General features: G+C 38.2%; 1 protein-coding gene across 1 annotated transcript in view; it reads left to right on the forward strand.

Moving 5' to 3' along the window:
- The window catches only part of pdzrn4 (PDZ domain containing ring finger 4), a 63,052-nt gene that overhangs the window by 34,021 nt on the left and 1,557 nt on the right, over positions 1-27,474 (forward strand). Inside the window, exons 2-8 of the mRNA XM_020926686.2 lie at positions 5,751-6,016; positions 7,695-7,797; positions 17,360-17,458; positions 20,495-20,557; positions 23,999-24,100; positions 24,256-24,369; positions 26,037-27,020. Of these exons, the coding sequence (XP_020782345.1) occupies positions 5,751-6,016; positions 7,695-7,797; positions 17,360-17,458; positions 20,495-20,557; positions 23,999-24,100; positions 24,256-24,369; positions 26,037-27,020 (1,731 nt within the window). The remainder of the gene's footprint in view (positions 1-5,750; positions 6,017-7,694; positions 7,798-17,359; positions 17,459-20,494; positions 20,558-23,998; positions 24,101-24,255; positions 24,370-26,036; positions 27,021-27,474) is intronic.

A 27,474-nucleotide genomic window follows, 5' to 3' on the forward strand; every position in this document is an offset into this window, starting at 1 on the left:
TTCATTATAGCTCTCCCCAGGGACCCCAGTCATTTCTATAGGATATTTATAGTGGTCTTACAGGGCTCGGTGGATGATGTAATGACTCGATATTGTCTGGATGTCAGGTCAGCCACACTTGAGTAATGAGGGAGAAACTTGTAATCAAAATAGAATTAAAGCTTAAAGGGTTCACATTAAAGGCCCTGCTATTTTCTGATCTGTGTTCATGTTTTCATCAAAAACATACCTGGAATTGTGTTTTGTTTCATTCACACAAGGTTTAACACACAAATCCTGCATATTTAGCGTTCTTCTCTCAAACAGAAAACACTCCACCTTGTGATGTCATACGGTAATGTAGGAAATGCTCAATTGTGCTTTTAAACTCCATTACACCTTCACTAGAATCATTTATCTCATTTCAGAATTGCCCGTCTCTACTGAACTAAAGATAAAAGTAAGCAAAATACCTCTTCATGACATCACAAGGTGGAACAGAGCTTTGGAGATGTAGACAGAGAAATAATGCAGGATTACTCAAGCATTTGTGAATAAAACAAAACACAACTCCAGGTATGTTTTTGATAGCAACAGTTGGCCAGGCAAATAATTATTCATAGGCTTCAGCTTCCTATCTACAAGCGCCATTTTGAGGACTTTTGAAGCTATAATATAATGTTTTTAATTGTAAATTGCAGCTGCCACTGTGTTTATTTCATCTATCTCTCAAACCCTATGTTTTTTTCTCAGCCCTGCACAAAGGAATACTGTCTAATCCTATATTTAAGTACTCCCAATCCAGGGAGATCTTGAAATCCAGGGAAGTGTACTGGTATTTTTCACAGTGGTTGCAGTCGACCGAATTAGACTGTTTATTTTCATCCAAATAGTGGTCATTACTCTTCCTAAGCACCGACGTCTTCCAGCCTATTTCATCTGTTGTCTTCTCTTTATCATCTCATTTGTGGTTCAATTAAGTGCGAGGATTTGAGAATGCAGTGTATATGATGTACCAAATGTGTGAAAAAGGCGAAGGCGCCACATAAAATCTGCTCGTTCTGATCCATTATCCACAGTCTTTGACACATCTGGTGGACATTAATCAGCTCCCAGTTAGCTCATCAGCGGGCCTATACTGAACAGTGGAACAGCAGGTAAACTCAGGGGCAGGTGCGTCACTCTAACACCAGACAAATGCCTCCATCTGTGGCTCATTACAACTTAAACATGTTGTGGAACTTCCTCCATACTTTGTTAGACATGCCCTCATGATTAAATTAATTTGTTAAATCAAGTGATGAGATTATAAAATATGTTTTATGGGGTCTATTAAATAATTAGATTTAAAACTAAATGAACAGAGGCTATGAATAATGCAATATAATAATGGAAATCTACAAAATGCATAAGAATCATTTTGATAGTTAAAGGGCGCATATTACGCTATATTCTGATCTATGTTATAATGTCATAATCAAAAACATACCTGGAGTTGTGTTTTGTTGCATTCACACATGGTTAACACACAGAGTCTGCATATTTAGGCTGAGTTCTTCTCAAGCAGTCAACAGTCTGTTTCACCTTGTGATCTCATGTGGTAATGTAGAAAGTGTTCCACTGTGTTTCAGGTTACGTTTACATGATAACAGTATGAACAGAAGATGCAAAAGTGGCGTTGCATCTTCACTTTTTATTCCGCGTTTAGACAAGTGTTTTCAGGAGGAAATCTGCGTACATACAGTGACACAAAAGTGTGTGGAATTTAATTGGGTATGTATGCTAGGCGGCTAGGTGGTGACACTAGGTGGTGACGTATGTGACGTACACACTTATGCGACGTGAGCAGATCTGACCAGAGTTTTGTGTCTTAGGCAGTGTAGACGGAAACGCTACGGCGGAGCATATTGAACTTTTCCACTCTGGAGGGTGGTTTCAGATTTTGGTGTTTTTAAGGCCCAAAAACACAGTCACCATCTAAACGAAAGGCCCTTCCGGTAAAATATTTTGTCATTTTTATCTGCAAGCCTTCTCATGTAAACAGGTCCTTAGTTTGAGTTTGGAATTTCCAGTCTACTAAACAAAAGATTAAAGTAGAATAGGTGTTAACTTGAAAATTACCACTACATGACATGACATCACAAGGTGGAACAGAGCATTTTCAGCTTTGGAAATGCAGCCTGACTAATAATGCAGGATTACTCAAACATGTGTCAATGAAAAAACAAAACAAAACACAAGTTCAGGTATGTTTTTAACGAGGTATCAACATTCTAACATGGCTTAAAGCTCACAAGGACAAAGACAACTTATTACTTTATTACTTTGTTTTAATAATAATATTTAAAAAAAGCTCTCAAGAGTCAATTATGTGCAATATAGGACCTTTAAGGTGCATGTAAGTAGGAATCAGCTATTAAGTGATCAAATTTGGATGCATGGTTATCAACATGCAGAAATAATAAGCCATTAACATTGGTTCTGAACCTGGATAAAAGGTGTGTAACAGCTAAATACCACCAATAACAGGAATGGAAACACTGGTTGATTAATTGATATTTGTACAATATATCTCAGAATATGTTAAAATAATCACCAAAGTGAAACCGAGACTCCTTATAGAATGAAGAATTGTGTGTGTAGTACAAGATATAACTAGTCTGAGATAGTAGCTAAATTTTAGATCTATTCTTGCAGCCACCCCCTAACACAATCACTCATTTAAATTAGAAACTCTCTAAGGTCTGTAGATACAGGCTTTTTGACTAATCCACAGAAATGTCCTGCTTCCACAATTTAAGTCTTTGACAAACACTCCTGACACTTTAAGACTCCCCAAAATCAATAGAAACAATCAATGGGGAGATGTGACAGAGTGAAAATTAGCCTGAGAGCTGAGCCAGGCGCTGGAGCACAGTAATTGGTTTGAGTGGAGTGTCACTGTGGAGCCTGGGCACAAGTCTCGTCTCTGTGGCTTTAAATTGGCAGCTGTCTTGTGACTTCAGGAACACCTCATTTCCACTGGTCCCTTTGGGTAAAATCTGGTCCGAACTCACAAATCCGAGATGCACTGCTCTCAAAAACTCGACATTCCCCGAGGAGAGGGAGCCGGCATCTGCTCCTCATCTAACTATGACAGTGGAGTAATGATTCTTTGTTCAACAACGCTAATGGTTTTGTCAGGACTACAATGTAAACATGGCTCTAGGTAGGAATGATCTATGTAAATGATGGCCAATTACATCAAATACAAATCTGTGCATATATTCTGTTGCTATACTTTCAGATCAGATTTTAAAAAGTGAACTATGTCACTTTTCTCAAACACAAACATCATTGGTTGAGTGATTCGATCCACTGACTCACAGGTTGGTGGTGCAATTCCAGCTCCCACAGATGATGCTATTGTTGTGTCCTTGGGCAAGACACTTAACTCACCTAATCCAAACCCAGTGTATGTGTATACTGGTGAATAAATTAATTTAATGAATTGAAGGTGAATAAGCACTATATAAAAATGTCAATTACTGTATATATATTTAAAAAGACAATGCATGGACACAAGATAGTGGCATCTCAAAAGCTACGTAATAGACCTTTATTAGCATATGTATGACAGTAGCTTCTTGGTAGGCCTTTCGAAGCAAATATTTTTTAAGTAATTTAAGTTCACAGTACAAAGCTTAACCACTAAAAATGAAGAACCAGAGGTACCATCAACATAAACACTGAACCTATATTGTTACTATGAAGACTATTTGGACCTCTTTAAAATTTTGCTTTTAAAGTGTAGTAAAACTGTGTTTCTAATGTGCACTTTCTAAGAAGAGTAACATCACAAATGCCCTTTTTAATAATGGCGTGCAGTTGCTTTATTTGGATCCTCTCGGCAGCACAGACAGGTGTGACAGTGAAACAGGTTGTTAGCAAAAGAGCACTCGTGTCTGTCAGATAGTGCTGCTCTAAATGAGGCTCTTACACACTGGGAGATATAAATGTGCAAGGTCTTTCTTCAGCTTCTCTTTTCTATTTGTAGAGAGAGAGCGGCTTTTCTAACAATTCAACTTCAAGGTTTTCCAGAGTGGAGACTGGTTTATTTGAGTTTGCTCCCCACAAGAGAGAAACACTGAAGTAAAAATAAATGTCAATGGATTTGTTCTCAGAATGTTGCTTGAACAAGAATATTATGATCATCAAACTATGAATAATTGTGGTTTCCAAACTATGGAAAAATCACAAGAAATGTTAACTGTGCTTGCGTCTGTTTCATATTTTTTACATCAAAGCTTTGGACTGGTCATCAAAAGCCTCAAAGGAGACGTGACTGGGAGTTTCAGAACTATTGCTTTGTGCAAACCATAAACCTGGTACTTTAATGATGTGTCCTTGGGCAAGACACTGTAATCTGCTTACCTGTATGAATGTTTCTATGGTGAATTAAGGGTCTTTGTTGATTTGAGTTGATGGTCATGTTCAGCCCTCGCTATATGAGCTGAATATAACTAGACAGACAACTAAACTTCTTCTTGACATCAAGACTGTGAAGATGTTACCTCGTTGTTCAAGGGTTTATTGAGTGGGAAGAAAAGGTGAAACTGAAAAAGATGTGGAAAATACATCACAATGTGCACCTTTAACATGTACACAACAAGGAATGCAAAATGGATGCAGCATGTCCCAATCACAAATTGACTGTATATCGCTACGACACAACATTTTTTAGCTTTTTATAATATTTGTTACTACAAATGAAAGGCACCGTGTTGTCACATGAAACCAAACATACAATTGTACCCTAAAAACCCCCTTCCACCTTCACATGAACCAAAATGGCTACAGAGCAATTCAACATGGTAGCAACAACAATACGGCATAATTAATTTGGAGCTCCCCTTTCCAACCCAATACTCTTCGATTTTCCATCAAATAATCATATACTAATTAAGATATTATATCAAATAAACAGTACATACCCACAATGCTACCAAAGGCTTAAAATCTATGTAGATGTGTCTGGATTAACATGGATGAAAACAACACCCCTCAGAACCATGCTTTTCCTGAACTTCCTGATTTTAGTGTCACATGACTTATTGATACAACTATTCCTTTCTTAAAGGAGTGACAACACAAGAAACAAAATAGTAATTAGAGGTCTCAAGTGAAAAAAATCTAAAACAACACAAGTAGCCCTAGTGTTATGCTGCTCAGGTTTTTTGATTCAACCACCTTTATTTATGTAAGCTTTGGACAAAAACTCATAAGACCTCGCTTCTGACCCTGTGTCTAGATCAACCCAAATACTTTTTACAATACTCTTAAAGTGTCTATTGTAAATATAAATTAAAGTTTTGCACATATCAAGAAGCAATTTGCCAAGAAAAGTTGAAAATATGTGTTGAAAATTACAAGAAAATTACATTATGGAGAATTCTATCCAAACATTTGGCACAATTTACAAGCAGACACATTTTTTTTCTCATATTATAAACATGAATTCAACAAAATAAAGGTGTTTTCTTAAATTTATCAGCTAATTATTTGTGTGTACATTAGAGGAGTTTTGATATAGGTAACAGTTATGGATTTTCCAAGTGTGATGTCATGATTTAACCAGTAAGAAAAATGTTAAACCTAAAAAATTGTCAGATTGGGAAAACGAATTTGGATGTTTTACTACAAATCTTAACTGTTAACTGTTTTAGTGAAATGAGTAGTCCAACCTGTCATAGGCAGTTAAACAGTCTTAGTAACAGTATCTCTTCTTGCAGGTGAATGGCCGTGACTTTTCCAAGGTTGACCATGAGGGGGCGGTGGTGGAGGCCCTCAGGAGAGACCCCATCGTCGTGCAGGTTTTGCGACGCCCCCCGTCCCACTCCTCTGTCCCGCTGTCCCGCTCAGGCTCCCCTCCGGACGTGTGCGTGGTGGACCGCTGCACGCAGACTGACATCACCTTTGAACACATCATGGCTCTGGCCAAACTGAGACCTGCCACCCCACCTGTCCCCGACATCTGTCCGTTCCTGCTGTCTGACAGGTGAGGGCAGAGGCGTGCTTTAAACCTGCATGGCAATTTGCACTCATTATGCATGTCTTTGATTCAAGGTTATCTTTTATATAGATTTTTTTCACTATACAGTTCTGCCAAGACAAGGTTAGCAGAGCAGTATCTAAGTCCTAAACTTAAAGGTGCACTGTGTAATATGTCTGCTGGAGGGTCTGTCACCTAGCCTAATTTATCGGCCAGTTTCACTTTGTGAAAATGGTCTGACCTCGCAACATTAGGATTCATTCGCTCGACGGCAAGTACTTTTGTAATTTAAGCAATCGCTGCTATTTGGTCATGATGTATGTAATGTGCCACTAATGGGGCTAACTGGTATATTAACCTTTTCCCAAAACTGTAGGAAGAAGGGCAATAATGTCTTTCCCCTTGATAAAATTCACCAAACACTTTCTTCGATCTCGGGAATCTTTGCCAACATACATGGCATGTACAGCTCTTCGCTGATTGACTGTTTCCAAGGTTCTTGCAAACCGTCTAGTGTATTCCAATTGCTGACCTAGTCGGTGGAGAGAAATTAAATTGAGAGGAGGCACTAGGTGGCGCCAGCCTGACTAGAAAAGTTACACAGTGCAATTTAAAACTAAAATATGTGTACTTAAATTTAACCCTTAATCTAATGAATGAATGAGTGAACTAAAACATTGTCAGAAATAAACACTGCAAGTGGCTGTAGTGTGGCACAGTTGAGTTGGGAAAAATTTGAACTTCTATATTGCTGTTTCAGATTGTTTGAGGGTTTTGACACTGTTTTGTGAATTTACCTTTTAATCATACATGGAATCAATGGTAATCTGGTTTAATCTCTCATGTGGGAGTATGACATAATAATAATAATAGCGCCTAACAAATTGGTATAGTTGTTAAGTAAATTATAAAGCAAGATATATACTGAACTGGTGTGAATACAACACAAGATGATGAAATTACATTATTGAACATAGTATAAGTACAAATTTGGATGTTCTTCATCAATAATTATTGTAGTAATACTAAAACCACCACTAAAGACTTATATTCTCTAATCTTATGATAAAGGAACTACCTGACAACTTGCTCAATTAAAACTGTAAAACTGTAGAAATAAAACTAATGCAATACAGTTAATAAGCTAAACTTTTGTTTACATTTGCATATATAGATTTTGGAAATGTATAGTAAATAAGAGTATGCTAGTTGTTTTCCCAATCCAAATTTAATCAAGTTCTATCAATTTCTATCTGAACCGGAGGCTTCCTTTGGGCTAGTGCACTAGTCTTTTAGATTCCCATTGTGTTGTAGCATGTCCTCAGACGTCATTATGCAGTGCCAAAGTGGTATGCAGTAATTGCTCTTGCGTTCTACATCCATTTACTGTAATGGGAGTTTTTGCTGGCCGATTAAAAGCCAATGGTCTGATGGAGCAGGCATTCTGGCGCTAGTTCCATTGTACAGCTATTTATAGGCCTTTGTTAGCCAGCACATGAAATCAATTAGTCTTACAAAGCTACCAGTTTAGAGATTATAGAGAGACACTTATAGCGTGGGATGATTTATTAAGGTAATGCTGTGTATCGGAGTGCATATATTTCAATTGGGGAAGTTTTGTTTCAAAGTTAAAGTGGTGTTAATATACATTCTAATTATTTCTTTCTGTATTTTTCATCTTTAGCTGCCATTCAATCCACACAATGGAGCACGAGTTTTATGAATGTCCCGAATACATCTCCAGTACACCAGGGGATGGAGACCGGACAGAAGAATACATATATGAGGTACGTGGCAAGTGTAATTGTTAATTTATCTAGTCTTACGTAAACGTTTGTCATCTCGGTTTCAGTTTAAATTAATAAATATATGAAGGTAAAATTGGTAGTGTAGTATTGGTTCACAGTGGCATTGCACTTAGGCATTGTGCTTTTGAGAAATACATTTGGTGCAACTGGGAATACATGAATGTATCAGTGTTTAAAGATTATGTTAAATCGACTGTTCTGAGTTTTTAAAGATCAAAGTTGTATTTGGAGTGATTTGCGCATGTTTGAGCAATTATTAATCCCTGATTTTCAAGACGCCATTTTGCTGATTAACCCCTTTCTCTGGCACTGACATACATTTTGTATGAACAGATTCTACAGTGTTGCGTAGTCTCTCTAGCTTGATGAGCACTTATCCATCAGAGGTGCTAACAATGTCACAGTTCTTTGTTGTGATGATGTCTAAGGTGACATCAGCCCCCACTGGGAGCTCAAGTTTTCTAATGCAGGGGTCAGCAGATTTTTTGTTAAATTGTGCTTTAAAATGTCAAAATTATAATATAATGACCCCGGGCCACTGGTGTCATAAATTATAATCATATAGCAGACACAAACACAATATATCGTATTTAAGATGCCTTCTTCCATTATACCTACAATAAATGAAACAGTTGTGGATTAGTGCTGGGGTAGCGTAGCCAGGCTTGCCACCTAGTCCCTCCACTCAATTTCATTTCTCTAAAGGGACTAAGTCAGGAATCGGAATACACTAGACGGTTTGCAAGATCCTCAGAAGTTGTAGACTGTGCACCGACCAATCGGTAAAGAGCTGTGAAGCCATGATGTCAAACTCAAGGTCCTGTCTGGGACCCTTTTGTGGTACAGCACAACAGTAAACAAAGCGGTCGAGATGGATGTAGATGAAGCCATGCATTCTGTGTTGGCAACGATTCCCAATATCGAGGATTTAAAGCAGGATTTGGTGCATTACATATGTCACGACCAAATAGCAGCAATAAAAATAAAAAAAGTACCCGCCTTCCATCGAATGAATGAAGTGAAACCGGCTGATGAATCAGGCTAGGGGTACCTAACTACTTCTTGTAAATGAGTTAATTTATTTTTTCACTCATCAGTTATACACTAAACACAGTACTATGTGAGAAACCCAGAGTACAGCACACTGCATCTAATTGTGAAACATTGTGATCATTTGTAGACCAGAAAGAACTGTGTGCTTTACTATATCATTCTTTTGTGAGTTTGTGTTGGACATACTATAGATCCAAAACTCCATACATGTGAATATAATATAATATAATATAATATAATATAATATATATATAACTAAATTATATATATAATATAAATACATATAATATAACTATGTGTCAAAGTGTTTGTGGAAGCTGGCCATGAGTTACTTACTTTCTCCTTGGCTTGTATTACATTTTCATTAAAAATGTCTAGTATCTGTATTATTAGTAATTCATAATGGGTTTAAGGATAGGCTTTATATTGAATGTATGGTACTGAGAAGTGCTAGTGGAAGTGGAAAAACACAAGAGAAACATTTGTGAGTGATTGCACTATTCTTTAGAAAGCTAGTGGGGCATGGCTTGGTATATTTGGGCTTTGGTACATTTTTTCCACTCTATTCAGAATCTCTCCTTCGGGATAATCCAAGGCCAGTTTGATAGATGGTACTCAGGAGTCCTTCACCAACAATACTATTCCCTATCTACACAATACAAGAGAATTGGCTGAGCTCTTTAGAAAGTGGGCTGCATGTCTCTGTCTGTTGTTCCAGTGCACCGCAGAGACCCTGGGTTTAATAAAGACAACCACTTTTGTAAAATACTATCAAAAGAACATACAACTTGGGAAGGGTTTTGTATAGAATTGTGGCTAAGTTTCAAGTTTCATTCTTGTCAGTCTATTCAAACTTTTTAGTAGTTAGTAGTGTGGATATACTTGAGTAGATTTATACATTCATTGGGAATTCAAGAACAATGGCAAACAAAAGAAGCATGTTTGTGGCCAGCTACACAATAATATTCTCAGGGAAATGTGCAGGAGGTGGGGGACAGGAGGGTCCTGACTAAGATCACCTCTATGCTGGGCCATGAGTCTCACCCCCTGCAGGACGCTCTGTCTGCTCTGGAGAGCAGCTTCAGTGACAGACTGATTCACCCTCGCTGTGTGAAGGAGAGGTTTCGCAGGTCTTTCCTTCCTGCTGCTGTCAGACTTTACAACAAACACTGTTAACACTGAACATGTGCCAGTCAATTATATCCATGTGAAATTATTTTAAGTCTATTTTTAAATTATTTTTAAGCTATTATTTATTATCTGTGTTACCTTTTCCTGCTGTTCTGAAATTGCGCGTTGCAACACAGGAATTTCCCCACTGTGGGACTAATAAAGGCATATCTTATCTTATCTTATGTATAAGAGGCTCAAGTGGATTTAGCTGTGAAGATAAAGCAGCCTTTGAGAGCTACTATATAAACAGATAATAAGGCAAAAATAATAAGATATATAAAATAAGATGTTATTTTTCACTCTGTATCACCTTAAAGGGCCCATATTACTGATCATTTCTGATTTCTGTGTTACAGTGTTGTTTCCTCATCACAAACATCCCTGGAGTTGTGTTTTGTTTCATTCACACATGTTTAACACATAAATTCTGCATATTTAGGCTTTTAATTCTTCTCTCAAACAAAAAAAAAACACTCTGTTCTACCTTGTGATGTCATGTGATAATACAGGAAGTGCACCACTGTGTTTTTAAACTCCATAAACCCAGTCATTTGGATAATTTCACCTCTGGAATTGCGAATCTCTACTGAACAAAAGATAAAACATAGCTGTTCATTTGAAAACTACCCATTCATAACATCAAAATATGGAACCATAGACTGTATAAAAAAGTGGACCAAGCAAGTATGATGTCACCCATAGCGTTCACCAACACTCAAATGAAGCTTGTGATGCTAACGGCCAGGCTCTATATTATGAATAGGATTTTTTGACTGACTATAATAGGGGAAAAAAACTCTAGGATCATGTAGATTTTAAGACCAAATGACAGGGCTCACTGCAGCAGTCACAGAGAGAGGGGTGACAACATTCTAATGTAAATTCAGGCTTGAACTGGTAATCTGTACTACCAGGAAAATGCCCGGTGGGCTGTTCCACCTCAGACCACAGTGCGGTAATCTGAGGGGCCCCATGACCATTTATATAAAGTCTATGGGTGGAACTGAGCATTTTGAGCTATGGCTATGTAGACAGATTAAAAATAAAGGGTTACTCAAACATGTGTGAATGAAACAAAACACAACTCCAGGTATGTTTTTGATGAGGTTACATTATTATAACATGGCTTAAAGCTCACAAGGATATATTTTGTGTAACATATAACTTTTAAGACAAAAGCCAGTCAGTAATGGTAATTTAAATGCGTAAAAGAAATAACATATTCACAGACCAGCAAAGATGATTAGCAAAAAGTTTTTGGGTTGGATTTCTCTGTCCAAAGGCATGCATGTTTAGATAAATAATAAAGCCAGTTCAGCAGTATACACAACATTTTATAGGCCAGTAATACTGAATGTTGATGGGTACAGCTAAAATGAATGTTGTTAAATTAATAGTTTTGCTTTTTGTCATATGGTGAGATCTAGGTATGATAATAGAAATGATCAAAACATGTTCATTTACTTTTTGAACATTTCTTATGAAAATACCATGTAATCAATAGGGAAATTGGGTTCTTGCCATGTGTAAACTGTATAATTATCAACAGCTTATCAACTACAGCTCTGATGCTCTAACATAAACTCTCAAATCTGCTGTTAATGTTCTTTTTTCTCAAGGCTTTCAGATATTTGTATATGCTAACTACTAGTACACAAACACATTTTATTCCTTATGTGTCAGTCTGTGTCTTGACACATGCATCAAGGTGACACAGTGGACCTCGGGGTCATTTTTAGTGACAGTAATGGACAGCGTATGCTACAGTTGGTGATCTCCTGTGGTTTAATAGGCACTTCCTGGTTCACTGGGCCGCGTTGCGAGTCATTAGGATGCCTCTGTTGCCAGCTGTGGTCCGCTGAACTAAACCGGTCTAAAATGAAAAAAGTCCCTGGCGTATCAAAGAGGTGGATGTGTGTCTTGTATGAGTTGTAATAGCAGTACTATATGAGAACAAAGTCATGGTCCCTACCCCCACCTGGCAACCCTGCACCCTTACCTCTGCCTATCCGAGTGTAACATCAATGCTTTTCTTCAAGGATGAAACGGAATAAGGCTGCTATTCACGGGAACATTAATTTTGACTGACAGGATGTGCGCTCGTATTATAACTGCCATGTCAAACCTGTCACAAACATCACAGCTGCAAATTATAGAATGGACTTTAAAGGTAAATGTTATCAAATGTTTTCAGTTGGATTGATTGACGCTTCTTTTATGAATTGACATGAGATTGAAATGGATCGATAATAATGATCAACTGGAAGATTGTATAGATATAGATTTTTTCTTTCAAAATCGTAACAATGAAAATTCTATATGAAAACTTTAACAATAAAACATAGATTTTCTCACCTTTTATCATTTTGTGCAGAAGACGCTAGGATAAATTGTAGTTTCTAATTGGAGATTGACTGGCAACAATTCATACTCACAAATTTGTATTGACCATTCACCCATAGAAATGTCCAGTGCGTTGACATTTTATTTTAAATGTAATTGATTTTGCCATAGAAAACTGTTTTGCCAATATTTCTGCACCTATATTGCAACTCCAATCCCACATGTGTCTTCAGTGGGAACAAGCTTGCATTGTTCAAATAGAGATCTTTTCCAGACACTCAAAGTGCTGTATAGTGCATTATTTATTCACTCAGTACTCATTGGTGGTAAGTTATTATTGTAGCCACAGCGGCCCTGGAGTAAACTGACAAAAACAAGGCTACCAATCTGCACCATCAGCCCTTCCAACCACCACCTAACGCTCATACTGTACATCATATTAATGGACAGCAAGGTGAGTGAAGTGTCTCGCCAAAGAACACAACAACAAATTCTCAAGTATGGCCATTTGAGAGAACCAAAAAATAAATACAGTTACAAAATACATACATAAAAATAGCATTGCTGGTTTTTAGATGGCATCACAATGCTCTTTTGGCCAATAATATGGTCAATAATATTTAATACAGATGGAAGCAGCTAAATAGCCAGGCTGGCTAGGTCAGACTAGACTGACCTAGTCTCCAGCGACTAGGTCAGGAATCGGAATACACTAGACGGTTTGCAAGAACCCCAGAAGCTGTAGACTTCCCTTCTGGGTCCCTTTTATGGTACAGCACAACAGTAAACAAAGCGGTCAAGATGGATGTAGACGAAGTCATTGTCTTCTTATGTATTTCAACTTCTTGGGTTCTTTTTAAAGACCATACAGTAAAGTGTATTTATCTTGTTGAAATGTTTCGGCTGCTAGCTGCAAGCCATCTTCAGAACTGTTCTTCAGAACTGTTCTGAAGATGGTTCCCGAAGCATGTCAGCAAGGTAAATACACTTTACTGTATTGTCTTTAAAAAAGAACCTATGAAGTTGAAGCCATACATTCTGTGTTGGCAATGATTCCCGAGATCAAGGATTTTCACTCTTTGCTTTGTTTACTGTTATGCCGGCAATTACTTGGACAGCACTGAGCGTTCCAGCGCATTATATACATCACAACCAAATAGCAGTGATTGGTTAAATAAAAAACTACCTGTCTACCGTTGAGCAAATGAATCCTAATGTTGCAAGGTCAAACGGTTTCCACAAAGTGAAACCAGCTGATGAATCAGGTTAGCAGCTAAAAATAATATTGTTAAAATGTTTCTTTTGTTGTAATACAGTGAGTTCTTGGGTCTAGTCACTAATGTAAACGATCAGGTTTAACATCTGTCTGTTTACCTTATGGATATTTGAATGGATATATATAAGTACAATGTCAAAAATACAAAAATATAAATACTGGCTCTTGTCCCTCATCTGAGAGTATCCCCATTATCACATTTATCACATAAAATCTGAAAACCATCAATTGCTAAAGTTTTCTATATAACTGTGACTGTATTCTTTAATTTATTCTCTCTGTTGCCCACCTGTAATGTACTTACCAGCTTTACGCTTAATGGTCATAATCTTATTTCATTCCTTGCAAAAGGTTTCCATGACATTCACAGAACAAAGCCTGAGTCCTGTTCCTTACGAGACTATATTCCCTTCATGCGCTCATTTGTGTGAAAAATGTTAAACAACCAACAATGAATGCACAGCAGCGGTCCATTTCAAGGACTATTTGCGTGAAAAACTGACAGCTGAAAGGACCTCATCATGGCCAATGTGGAGACAATGAGCCAGCGAACATTAGCTTTAGCATCAATTTGTTTTGGAACCTACCTCATTACAATGCTAGCAACAGATGTTCAATGTTCAATGAAAGGTGGAACAGCTCCCATTTTCAATACATTCTCATACAGTGTGCACTTAAATCGGTCAACGTACTCTAAATAATGAGACCGCTTTGTTGTAATGCATACTAAAATCTATTAAAGGATTTTGACATGGTTCTATTGGTATATCATTTAACGCCCACTGTGCCAAATTATGACCCAATTATAAGTAAATGGAGGCTCTCTACAGTGGCACTGCATCTGGAAATCATTAGGATTCACATTATCATCATCAGACAGAGCCAAAATTAAGCTGCAGCTCCAAACAATCAGGATATTAACATGGAGGAAGAGTTTCTGATGGAGGGTCCAGAAACCTGTCTATCTCCATGGATATGTCATTGCTTTCCCTGGAATACTCCATGGTATGACATAAACATTAGCCACGCTGGTGCCACCTAGTGCCACCTCTCAATTTCATTTCTCTCCAGCGACTAGATCAGGAATCAGAATACACTAGACGGTTTGCAAGAATCCCGGAAGTTGTAGACTGCGCACCAGCCAATCAGCAAAGAGCTGTGAAGCCATGACATCAAACTCATGCTCCTGTCTGGGTCCTTTTGTGATACAGCACAACAGGAAACAACACGGTCGAGATGGATGTAGACGAAGCCATACATTGTGTTGGCAACAATTCCAGAGATCGAGGATTTAAAGCCAGAACAAAGAGAATGGTGAATTTTATAAGACATTAATGCCCTTCTTCCTATAAATAAACCTATAAAAACAGGCATTCTGACACTGACCTGGACTCGCTCTTCCACAGACTTCACCTGTAACTTGGTCTGGTTTTGTCTCTACGATGACAGAAAGATTTAATACTACACAGTGGAACATTCCAGACAAAGCATTAAAGGGACAGTTTGGAATTTGGACACATTTCCTAGTGAGCCAGAGTGTTGGAGACGTGTGGAGATACTTTTTTAAAATTTTCCATCCAGTCCTTGTATTTGTAGAGGTCGCTGATGCTAGGCTAGTGCATCTCAATGTCTGTGTCAATAAAATAATCTTAGAAGTAAAACCAATGTTGCATTTGAAGGATTTATGTCTGAGCAGCAGCGAGTTGTACTTCCTGATAGAAAGTGTGGCAACGTGGATTGATATATGAGAAAATAGTCCCTCAACATGCAACGATTTATGAGATGCAAAGTTAGTTTTATTTCAGACATTATTCTATCAACACAGACATTTATGTCATTAGTCTGGTGTAATAATAGATTTGCTTCGGGTGTTTTGTGGAGTGGGTAAGACTGTTTTTAACGGCAGGCTAACTATGGCCATTGACATGCATTGGCCTAGCACCAGTGACCTCTGCAAATACAAGGACTGGATGGAATATTTATAAATTTCTCCACATGTCTCCAACACTCTGGCTCACTAGGAAATGAGGCCCTATGTCCAAAATTCTGAATTGTCCCTTTAACATCTCCATGGAGAAAAACATTTGACGGACCATTCACCAGAAAATTTACATAATACACTGTTAATAGTAAAACGAGTAGTCTAACCATGTCATAGGCACTTTAATCCATACACTATGCAAAAACCTGGTAACTGAGATTAACAAAACAATATTATGGACCACAGCTTTGAAGGTCAGGGTTGTCTGCGCATGGGGTTGAAATGCCATAGAAATTAATTACTTCCCCTGTCAGTCTCTACTATCAGGTCTACCCCATGGAAAGGCAGGTTGGGCTGGGTCCCCCCCTTCCCTCCCAACTTCACAGCAATGAAATGAATTTAACTGCATGGGGTTAATAAGGATTACCACACAGTAGAGTTATCTTAGTGTGATTACATTAGTACACAGCGGAGATGAAAAGGAAGCAGCAGTGGTGGTGGTGGGATCAGGCTAAATTTGAAGGCATTTCCTATGGGAGGGGGGAGGGGGTGTTGAGGAAAAGGTTGGGTTCACGTGACAGAGTTTAAAGAGGAGCAGAGGAGCTGGTGAGGATTCCATAGTGCAGTTTGCCTTTTTAATTGTCAATGTGAAGATTGTTTGACCTGGTTCATGGTTAATATCTCCGCAATTACTGAGTCTATCCGCATGAGACCAAAACTGGCACCAAACTCAATGTCTGCTGCCATAAAGCGCTCCAAAAAGATGTGTTATTAGTCAGTTACAAAGAATGGCTGTTGGCAGATGAAACTAGAGCATAAGACACATGATTAAAAATGTATTTAAAGGTGGACTGTGTAACTTTTTGGTTGGGAGTCTGTTTCTATGGATATACTGTACTGTGTACTGTGGTCCAGGCTTTTTTTTTGTTTTGTTGATTGCTGAAACTTTATTTAAAAATAAAAAAAAAAGCTTTTGGACATCTGCCATCTGAGTGTGCGATTCATTTTTTCACTTATATCTTGCTGCTCCTTGCATTTGCACCTCTACAAGAATTTTGGTGTGCATTTTCTGTTTCTTTTGTTTCTATGGATATGTCACTACTCTGTCTGGAATGTTCCGCAGTGTGACATTAAACAGCTCTACCTTACATTTATTCAACTACAGGTGGTTTCACTGCTCAGAAATACCTAGAAAAACAGGCATTCTGACAGTGAGCGGGATTGCCTCTCCACTGATCTGACTTGTAGCTTGGTCTGGTTTGGTCTCCATGGAGATAGTAAGGTTTAATAGCATACTGTGAAACATTCCAGACAAAGCAATAACATCTTCATGAGGAAAAGCATTTTATTACACAATGCACCTTTAAAAAGACCAAAAATATTATTCAGGTTTTTTTTTTTTCTTTTTAAATGCCATTTGTACATAATTGAAGAGCACCTCATTTTTAGGTTCTGCATTTTCCCAGAAGCACCCTCAAGTATTGTTTTTATTCAAACACAGTGAATTCCCCACAGAGCTATATTGGCCCTCTTATTTCTCAGACCAATTATTTTTATTGCCGTGAGCCTGCATAAGACCAAAATAGTTGGACTGTCATCGCTATATTTAACACGTTTCTAACTTGATATTTACAGAGCACGAAATTGTCATAACAGAAGCTTAATTCGCTTGAAAACTAAACTAAATGTAGAAATGTTTTGTTTGTGTTGACCAGGAGGTGGAGCTGTGTCGGCAGAACAGTCTGGAGAAGCTGGGGCTGACGCTGTGCTACCGGACTGATGACGAAGAGGACATGGCCATTTACGTGAGCCAGGTAATGTTAACTAAAATCTGTATACACACTCTTCATGGTGACTTACCTGCTTTATTTGGACAAAACCTTTATTATTAGATCTATGTAACTATGTAACTTTTCTGATCTGTTCCTGATTTTATAGTGTTGTTTCTTCATCACAAACATACCTTGTACTTTGTTTCATTCGCACATGTTTAACACACAAACCCTGAAAACACAGAGCTATAGACAAACTAATAATAAAGAGTTACTCAAACATGTATGAATGAAACAAAACTCAACTCCGGCTATGCTTTTGCTGAGGTAATAGCACTCTAATCTAAGCTCACAAGGGGCAATTTTAAGGACCTTTGGATAGATTTTAGGTTTAGACAACTAGAGACTATAGTTAAGGTTAAGATTAGACTCCAAGAAATAAATGCAAGTCAATGTAATGCCCCAAAAGCATGGAAACCCAACAAACATTAACTTAAAGGCGCACTATGTAACTTTTCTGTTGGAGTGTCCACCATTTACTTGTCTCCATGGAGATATTGTTGCCTTCCTTCAACTTAACTGTATTGCATTTATTTACAGGTGGTTTTATTGCTCAAAAATATAATTTATATTGTGAGTGGATTCACTTCCACAGATGATCCATACCTAGGCTTGACGGTGCTACCTGCGTGTTACTGTGGAGATACATAAAGTTCAAAGTTCAAAGTTAGCTTTATTGTCAATTTCTTCACATGTACCAGACATACAAAGGAATCAAAATGACATTTCTCTCTATCCCATGACATACAGACATGACAAATATCATCTCTAACCACTACAGTAACCATAGATAAATAAATAAAGCAAAAAACTAGTGTACAGTACAGTGCATTTCAAGTCAGATCAAGTATTAGCAGCAATAATAAAAACAGCAGATGGTATAGTGCAGAGCAGAGGCAGCTCACTGTGCAACATTTTAGGCAAAGCAATAACATCTCCTTGGAGACAAGCAGAAAAGTTACATTGTTTGTCTTTAATTAACTACAAAATAATAGGTCTAAATGATTACTTGAATGAAGGATTATGATAAATACTGCATCAATTTGAGGTTGAAGCCCAGTCATGTGCATCAGTAGCTTATTAAAAGATAAAATAAAATCCTATTTGAATATCATTTTTGCAAACAGACACTGATTAAAGAAGCAAGAAAGAAAACATTTACTCATTCAAAACAAATTTATCAGGCCAAAAATGAAGTCAAGTCTGAAATGCGATCCCGTTCCTCCTCTAACATGTTTTAATTGAAGCCTTTAATTAGCTCTGAGCAGCCACCATTGCGTTCACCATATGGCAAATGACACTTTCTCAGTGTACGATATCAGGCCTGAATACCAAACACTCAAAACGGAGCAGGAAGAGGCACTTTACACATTTGATTTGACTTGGAATGAACAGTCTCTCGTGTGAAGCCGCTAATGAGGAACAATGACAGAGATTTTCAAGGCACTTCCTAGAGAATGAATGGTATACTCCAGTTGTAAGTTCAAAAGCGTTACAGGCAAGTGGCAGAGGTAATGTGAATGGGGCTTTTTACTATAGGCAGTTACTGAAAATTGGGAGAGTTTTACATCCTTTATGCTGCTTTTATGTTTAAAAAGGTTCCCTACATAAAAATATAGTATGTCTTTGAAATTGCAAATAGCATATTCAGTGCAGTGAAAATTGTATTTTAAAACTGGCATAATTGCTTATTTTGTCCATATTTTTGTCCCTACCATGGATAAATGGAGATTGTGTCAGACTGAGGGCACTGCAAAAAAAAAAGGAAAATTATTCCGAGTATTAGATGTTTTGCAACTTTGGATGGTGGAGGGTTCAACATCTTATCTCCATGCATTTTCCGCAGTATTACACAATATTAAACTCTATCTCTATGGCACCAGACCAAGTTACAGGTCAGATCTCTGGAGAGACAAACCTGCTCACGGCAAGAATGCATGTTTTTTCAATGTATTTTTGTGCAATTAAAAGACAACAAATAATACAAATGAGAGATAAATAAGTTAATTACTGTACTTGGAACATTTCCAGCAAAGCAGTAACGACTCTATGGAGATGAGCAAGTAGTTTCTACCAAAAAAGTGTGTACCTTTAACAATATGTTTTATATTATCAACATAAACCTCATATTAGCTGTCATTCTACTTCTGAGTCTTAATATTAAAAGTGCATTGTGTAGCTTTTCTGGAGGAGGGTCCATCAAATGCTTTTCTCCATGGAGATGTTATTGTTTTGTCTGAAATATTTCACAGTATGGCATTAAACCTTTCTATCATCATGAAGACAAAACCAGACCAAGTTACAAGTCAGATCTCTGGAAAGGCAACACTGCTCACAGCCAGAATGCTTGTTTTTCTAAGTATTTTTGAGCAATAAAACCACCTGTAAATGAATGCAAGTAAGGTAGAGCTGCAACTGATAAGTTACACCGTGCACCTTTAAAACAAAGCATAAAACATCAACTCCTCGCACCTGACAACTCTCGAACAAATTACCAAAACAGTCGCTCACTGTCAAACGCGTCTATTTTTGTACGTGGGATAGAAATGCTAATTCCTCATTATTATGCATGTGTACAGTACAGCAGGGTTTGTAGACTCCTTTGCTTTTCATTTTTCAACAATACATTTTGATTTCTGCCCTCTGTAGCTTCCTAGTTTGATCTTCTTAGCAAAAATAACAAAGACAAAGAAATTATAGATGAGCTTTAGCAGTGTGCAATTCCACTGGGGTGCATATGAGATTTTGATTCCTCCAACTAGAATTCACGTTTCTTGAGCTATAAACAAATGTGCACTGCATTTCTGGAACTGGCCTGGTTTTTGTTGCTTCCTCTTCTTCTTCTCTCTTCAACTTAACTTCAAAATCTACAAACCATGACAAACCGCAGTCTCTCGCCTACATACGAACTAGATATTCGCAAAGCTTCCTGATACAAAACATCACATAAGAGAAAACAAAGTGGCAAAAGAAGAAACAGAATTTATAATGACGGATTTGTTTCATATTTCCGTGCAGGTGGAGCCGCACAGTCTCGCTGCCAAAGACGGACGAATCAAAGAGGGAGATCGGATTGTACAGGTAAGCATCTCCTTTATGCAGTTTGTGGTTGTTTTTTTTTTTTGTTTTTTTTTTTTTTTTTGTCTGTAAGTGAAATTTATGGCTGGATTCTTTTTCAAGGTTATTTATAAAACAGCTGAAAAATGCTGTTACATTTTATTATATTTACTGTTATGTTTTTTATACAGTTGTATTTTTTGTTCATCTATAGTTCATTGTGAGATGGCTTTTCTTCACTTGCCCTAAAATACTTGATGGTTGCCAAAACAACTTTTTGTGTAACTTTCTGGAAGTGGCACGGCACCTACATGATTCCACAGAAATATATAAGTTAAAACCATGCTTCAGATAATCCTTCATGGAGATAAATAGGTTTTATTCCATATTCTGGAAAATTATAGCTGAAGGAACGATATTCTCATGGAAACAAGCAGGTGGAGGCCAGGCAGGAGTCAGTTTTATGGAGATGCGAGCCTGTTTACTGTAGGACACATGTTTTTCAGTGCTTAAAATGCAACCAAAATGACAAAGATATACATCATGCTTTTATTTGTGTGTATTTTTTGTTGAGAAACATACATTGAAAACAAAATATAGCAGCACAGCAGGATGCAACACTGTCAAGAACAACCACATACTGGTAAGAACATAATATATGAGCATTAGTATGTGATCTTGAGCCTTTTAAGAAATATCTACAATGTGTTCTAGGGGTGGGATATGAGACACGAGATTGGGTCCAAGTGAACGAGACAAGATGAGATTTTGACTTTATTTATAATAGATAACTTGTGTGGATATTGGCCTCACTATTTTTAATTTACTTAATTTGGTATTTTTTAGGTCTTTGTAGCACCACTTTTTCGGAACTACAGCTTCTAAAGAAATGTAAATCGCCAGCACTTAGCCATTTTTTGTCCAATTCAAAATCCAAACACAGGAATACAAATCTCACAAGATTGTTTTTCTCATGTACGCACAATCTTCTGACAATTTTTTCTCACAAGATCTTGTGAAGGGTGAAGGGTGAAGGGAATTTTTTTCTTTATGGAGATGTCATTGTTTTGTCTGGAATGTTTCAAGTTACAGGTCAGATCTGTGGAGAGGCAACCCACTCACAGTCAGAATGTTTGTTTTTCTAGCTATTTTTGAGCTGAAAAAAACACATGTAATTGAATAAATGTAAGGTAGCGCTGTTTAATGTCATACTGTGGAACATTCCAGGTAGAGCAATGACATATCCGTAGAAACAAGCAGGTGATGGACCCTCCACCAGAACAGTTACACAATGCACCTTTAATTCATTCTCAGGCCTGCATCAAAATCCTAAATGCAATTTGGATGCTGTACAAAACCTCTTTATCAACCTTTCTGCTAACCGTGCATTTCTGGTTAATAAGTCCAGGGAAATCAATGATAAATACCGAGGCATTAGGCAGTTTGACACAGCTCCAACATCTCAACCCTGAACGCGATACCATTACCCCAGTGTAGTCTGAGCTATAGTCTGAGAGCGGGGCCAGCTATAGCACTGCCCCTATTATCTGCTCCTGACAGCCCCATTACTCCAGAGAGGAAAAGATGAACGCCACCTGTCCAACAACACTTAATTGTGTGTCTGGATGGAGGAGTAGATTCTCATCAAGTTTGACTCTGCAATAGTGGAGCAATACGCCCACTCGCACTCAGCCAGATGTCATGGTACAATGCAGGCAGAGGATGGAGAGGAGGAGAGAAGGAGAGAGAGAACAGTACAGGGCTAATGGTAAGAGCGGTGTTTATGTGGTTCTTGGAAAATGTAGAGAAACGTCTGCTCAAGTTTGACAAATTATGATGAATTTTTGATTAAATGTTTTAAAAGTGTCTGCAAAGTATTCAGAAGTTACTAAATTACTGCTTTCAGCTAAATAGAATTTTCAGTGTTATAGGTTGATGCTCGGATAGATGCAATTAAAGTGTTTTTAGGAAAATGTTGAGAAATTATCGCTCAGGTTTGACAGATGTGCTAGAAGTTCTGAATAACAACATCTCCATGGAGACAAGCCGATAGTGGACCCTTTGCCAGAAAATTTACATCGTGCCCCTTTATGTGCTTTGATTCTGTTGTTCTGTTGATTCTGCATCTTTCTGTTTTTCAGTCATGTTTGTTTTAATACAGGGGTGTGAAACTCAAATTCACAGAGGGACAAAATTAAAAACTAGGACTAAGTCGTGGGCCAAACTAAGTATTTATTTTTCTGTTTTCGCTTCTTTTGAGATACGTAATGTTATCTTATTAAAATAAATGTTTAATAATAGTTTTGCTTAAACAATGAATTCAGAACAAGCATCATATAAAATAATAACAAAATTTTAAATGAATAATGTCTCTATAGCTGATCTGTAGCTTTTAAACTGTTTTGTTTTTTTACACAAGCCAACAACCAGTCAAAAATAACAACTTGCATCAGTGAAAATCCAAGCTTTAGTAGATGCTAATGAGTGTCAACAGGAGTGGTGGGAGCTCTTAGCAGACTGACGGGCCAGTGCCAACGATTTGCAAAGCATTCTGGGATTCGTAGTATTAGCAGTGCATGCCTCACGCAGCAGCCGGCAGGCCAGCTCTAATACGTATTTGATATGATCTCCTCGGGCCAGATATAATTATATCGTGGGCCTGAGTCTGACGTGTCTGTTTTAATGCGTACAGACCATGGCTTATCTGATTGGTTTATCTACCTGTCAATCACGCCAAAATGAACTGGCAAAGATGAAGCCAGATATATCTTAGTATAGGCTTGCCAGGTAACAACATTTTACTCTTGAGGACACAAAGTAGAGCTATATTATTAGATACACAGAGTATTTAAGTGTATTTGTTTGGAGGATAAGCTCCTTGAGATTTCTCGCCATCTCGTTTTCAAGGAGGTCCTCAAAATGACAACAACAAAAAAGACAGATACAAAGCAAACAGTAGGACACAAAAATTCGAAATAAAACAGGAAAAAAAAACACAGCCACAAACATGCACTCACACTTAAACACAGAATAAGTAGTAATGTACGAACAAAAACTAATACAGAATTCAAATATAGTCACAAAAATAAGATAGTCAAAAACAATTACATGGGTTTGAAAATAAAAGGTTTTAAATTAATTTGAGTGGCAATGTGGTTAAAGTGTTGTACCAAAGAACAGTAGTTATGAGATATGAGATATTTCATTGTTTGATTTTTCTAACTTTCTTTTAGTTGAACAATTTTGTGAAGCCCTGCGTAGAGATCTTTTTGTTTTACAAAAATTATTTGAATTGAAAACACAGTAGAATTGAAGACTCCCAGGAACTATTTTTATACAGTAATGGTAATATTTCGTAGCTTGCAGAAACAGTCAGATAAGCACAATTTGAAAACACATATCGGGCACACTCAAACTGCTAAAGTGTCTTTTTTTTAATATATCTTCCATTGTTATTTTCAACAGATCAACGGCTGTGAAGTCCATGACAGGGAAAAGGCAGTGGCTCTATTGTCAAGTGAAGACACAAGAAGTGTCATCTTACTAGTGACAAGGCCAGAGCTGCAGGTAAGCCCACTCAAAAACACCTGTCTGCACCTGTCACGTCAAATAAAAACAGACACCTGCCATCTTCAACGTTCCGTCTTTATGGCAACACGAGAAGCTGAACACAACATAAAAACACGCCACAATGATGTGACAGACAGATGTTGTGCTTTCAGTTGGAGGAGGAGGTGTGGCTGGATGACGACCAACAAGAGCTGGTGGAGTTAAAGATGGAAATCCTGGAGCAGAGGAGAAAACACAAAGAACAAAAGTTTGACAGAAGAAAAGAGGTGAGGAGCAGGGAGCTGTCAACAATGTATGTGAGAGGAGATAGGAAATGGAAGACAAGGGAATAGACACAAACCAATATAGAAGATGGGTGAGAAGATGTCAGCTATTTTGACAGGAGCATCGCAGTGTTTTGTTAATGGAGAAGTACAGCAAGCTTGGGGGAAAATGAAAGAGAAATACCAGAGTCAATGTACCATAACATTGCAAATAAAGTGGGACAAACACTGAATCAACTTTTCACTACTAAGCTGTGTATATGGTGTTTTAATAGCCTTCTCTATACAGTTCTTATTCAATTTTTTGCCATTTTAGTCCAAAGTAGGTTAAATTACAGTTGTGTCATCTAAATCGCGACTCTCAGGTGGGTCGCAAGAGATTTTTTTGGGGTTGCCTTGTCATAATGTCATGTAGGTCTACAATATACATATACGTACATCTCTACATACCCCCCCACTCCTCACTTTTTCGGCAGCACCGTCTTGCCTAAACAATTTTCTGTGGGAAACACTTACTACAGTTTCTCCACCATATTTTTCGGACTACAAGGCACACTTAAAATCCCTTAATTTTCTGAAAAATTGGTAGTGCGCTTTATAATCCGGTGCGCCTTATGTATTAATTCTGGTTGTGCTTACTGATCGCGAACTGATTTTCACATATATTCTACTAAGTTATGTTCTTTAGTCCAACAGAAGCTGACCACATCAGGGCACAAGGAGCGAGCACAAATGTGCGCAAAGCTGCATTAAACACATTATTACTCAATCTGTTGTTCAGTCCTCCTCGTAGGAAATAGAAAAGGCTCAAATCTCAAGTGCCGTCCGTTTGTTTCGCTCAATGCGCCTTACAATCCGGTGAGCCTTATGTATGAAAATAGATGAAAGAATTCAACATTATTGATATTGCGCCTCATATTCTGGTGTGCCTTATAGCTAGAAAAATACGGTAATACTAATTGTTCAAAGAGAAACAATCACTCAGTCAACAATAAAATATCCTCATTAATGTTCAATAATAGTCACAAATTTATTTTGTGATTTAAAAATAATGTCTACTGACTTGAGTGGTGAAGGTTTATGACTTTTAAAATATGGGTCCCCAGAAAAACAAAAAAAATTGGGAAACGCTAGTCTAAATCAATCAAAAAAGTGTGCTGCCATCTATGGTTAAACCCTGTCACTGCATTATGAGAGACTTACAATACCAGACGCCTTCTTTCTCATGACAGACACATTCCTGCAGGGGCGTTTGAAGCACAAGTTGGTCCAGACCCTGCCTCCCTACCCTCTCACTAGATAGATATATAAACACTTTATTGATCTCCAAAAAGGGGAACAATAAATCATCTATCTTTCTAGTGTTTCTAGTGACTCTTCCCTTTAGTCTTCCAGACCCCACCCCCACCTCCCCCAATGTTCCGTTTAGGCCTCCAGACCCCCCTCCTCCAAGCACTGCCCAGTTTATCAGGTTATTGTGCTCTGCCTGTGAGTGGAGTTTAGGTGTTTAGTCCCACTTTAATGCTTAATTGGTTGATTAGGGAACTGCAAAGTAAGTGTTGCAGTGGTATTGATATTGAACTGTGTCTTTAAAGTATTGACTGGGACTATTTACCTTAATGTAGCTAAACAGTACAGTAATGTGACAGTATGTGCTTGTGTTTTCTTAGCTTCAACTTGAGGAGGGGATGACCACAGACACAGCCACCTGCTCATCCAACAACCAGGACAGCGGGTTCGGGCATGGCACGGACAGCCCCGATCACCAGCCTCTTTTGTCCAGAATACAGAAGAAAAGTCCTGCTCAGTGTTTACGAGAACGATGGCTGGCTGATCATCCGCACAATAAACCTCCAAAGACGCAAACGAAAACACAAGACAATGGTAACAGCCCGATGCTAGGTTTGGAAAATCGCTTTCAGCAACTTTTAGAGCTGAAATGCCAGATTCGTAACGGTGTGGAGTGCGGGGTGTACTCAATAAGACACAGCATCGAATGTAGTTTGACGGAACAGAGCGCTGGCGATGAAGATGGCGTGAACAGTGGAGAGAGTGAAGGAGGAGTGGAGCATGAGCTACGGATGCTAAACGAAGAGCTAAGAAGTATTGAGTTGGAGTGTCAAAGTATAATGCAAGCACACCAGCTACGCCAGTCCAGCCAACCTACACAAACTGCATCTCCAGGTCGAAGAAGCCCCAAAGACGGACTCCAGCGCCACGGGAGACTGGCTGACATCCACGAACATCCTGAAAGATCAGATAACGAGAGGAAAAAGGACAGTTCCAGTGCCTACAATACAGCGGACAGTGCGAGATCAACGCCTTTAGGAATAGAGAAATCACCTGAGCATTCCTTACAGAGACAGATCAGCCTCACTAACCAGAAAAACCTCAGTTCATCAACATCGTCAAGCCCCATTCCCATCCCCAAATTCCACGGAACGCCCAGTCGGAGTAAACCAGCAGATCCAGGAATGGTTATATCTAGCAGTCCGGACCAGAGCAACCCGTCCAGATCTGAGTCAGACCCAGCGTTACCTGCGGATGACGAGAGGTGTGAGAAGAAAGGGAGGAGGGAGAGGAGGGGGCTGCCTTACCCATCAGCATATCAAACTAGTCCCTACCACTGTCAAGGAGGATCCAGACAGCTGCAGGTGGGTGGGCTTACTGACCACAACAGAATGACAAAAATCCATATTTGACCTCACCAAGTCACTGATTCAGGTTAGCTAGTGTGGAAAACGGCTTAGTGGGTAGCAGTACATTTAGCCAGATGATAATTTGCTTATTTATCAGCATTTGTAAATTATGCCTTGATCGTAGTTTTTGTCTATGGCTTCCCTTAAATGTCCAATATTATGCAAAATTGACTTTAAACCATGTTATAATATTGTTATCTCTTCAAAAACATACCTAGAGTTGTGTTTTGTTTCATTCACACATGTCTGAGTAATCCGGCATTAGTGTGTCTGCATCTCCAAAGCTCAAAATGCTCTGTTCCACCTTGTGTTGTCATGCTGTTAGTTTTCAAGTTAACATCTAGCTTTTACCTTTAGTTCAGTAGAGATGGGCAATTCCAGACCTGAAATTATCCAAATGATTCTACTG

The sequence above is a fragment of the Boleophthalmus pectinirostris genome, unplaced genomic scaffold (assembly GCF_026225935.1).
Source record: "Boleophthalmus pectinirostris isolate CB_2022bp ecotype Guang Dong unplaced genomic scaffold, ASM2622593v1 HiC_scaffold_18, whole genome shotgun sequence".
NCBI lineage: Eukaryota > Metazoa > Chordata > Actinopteri > Gobiiformes > Gobiidae > Boleophthalmus > Boleophthalmus pectinirostris.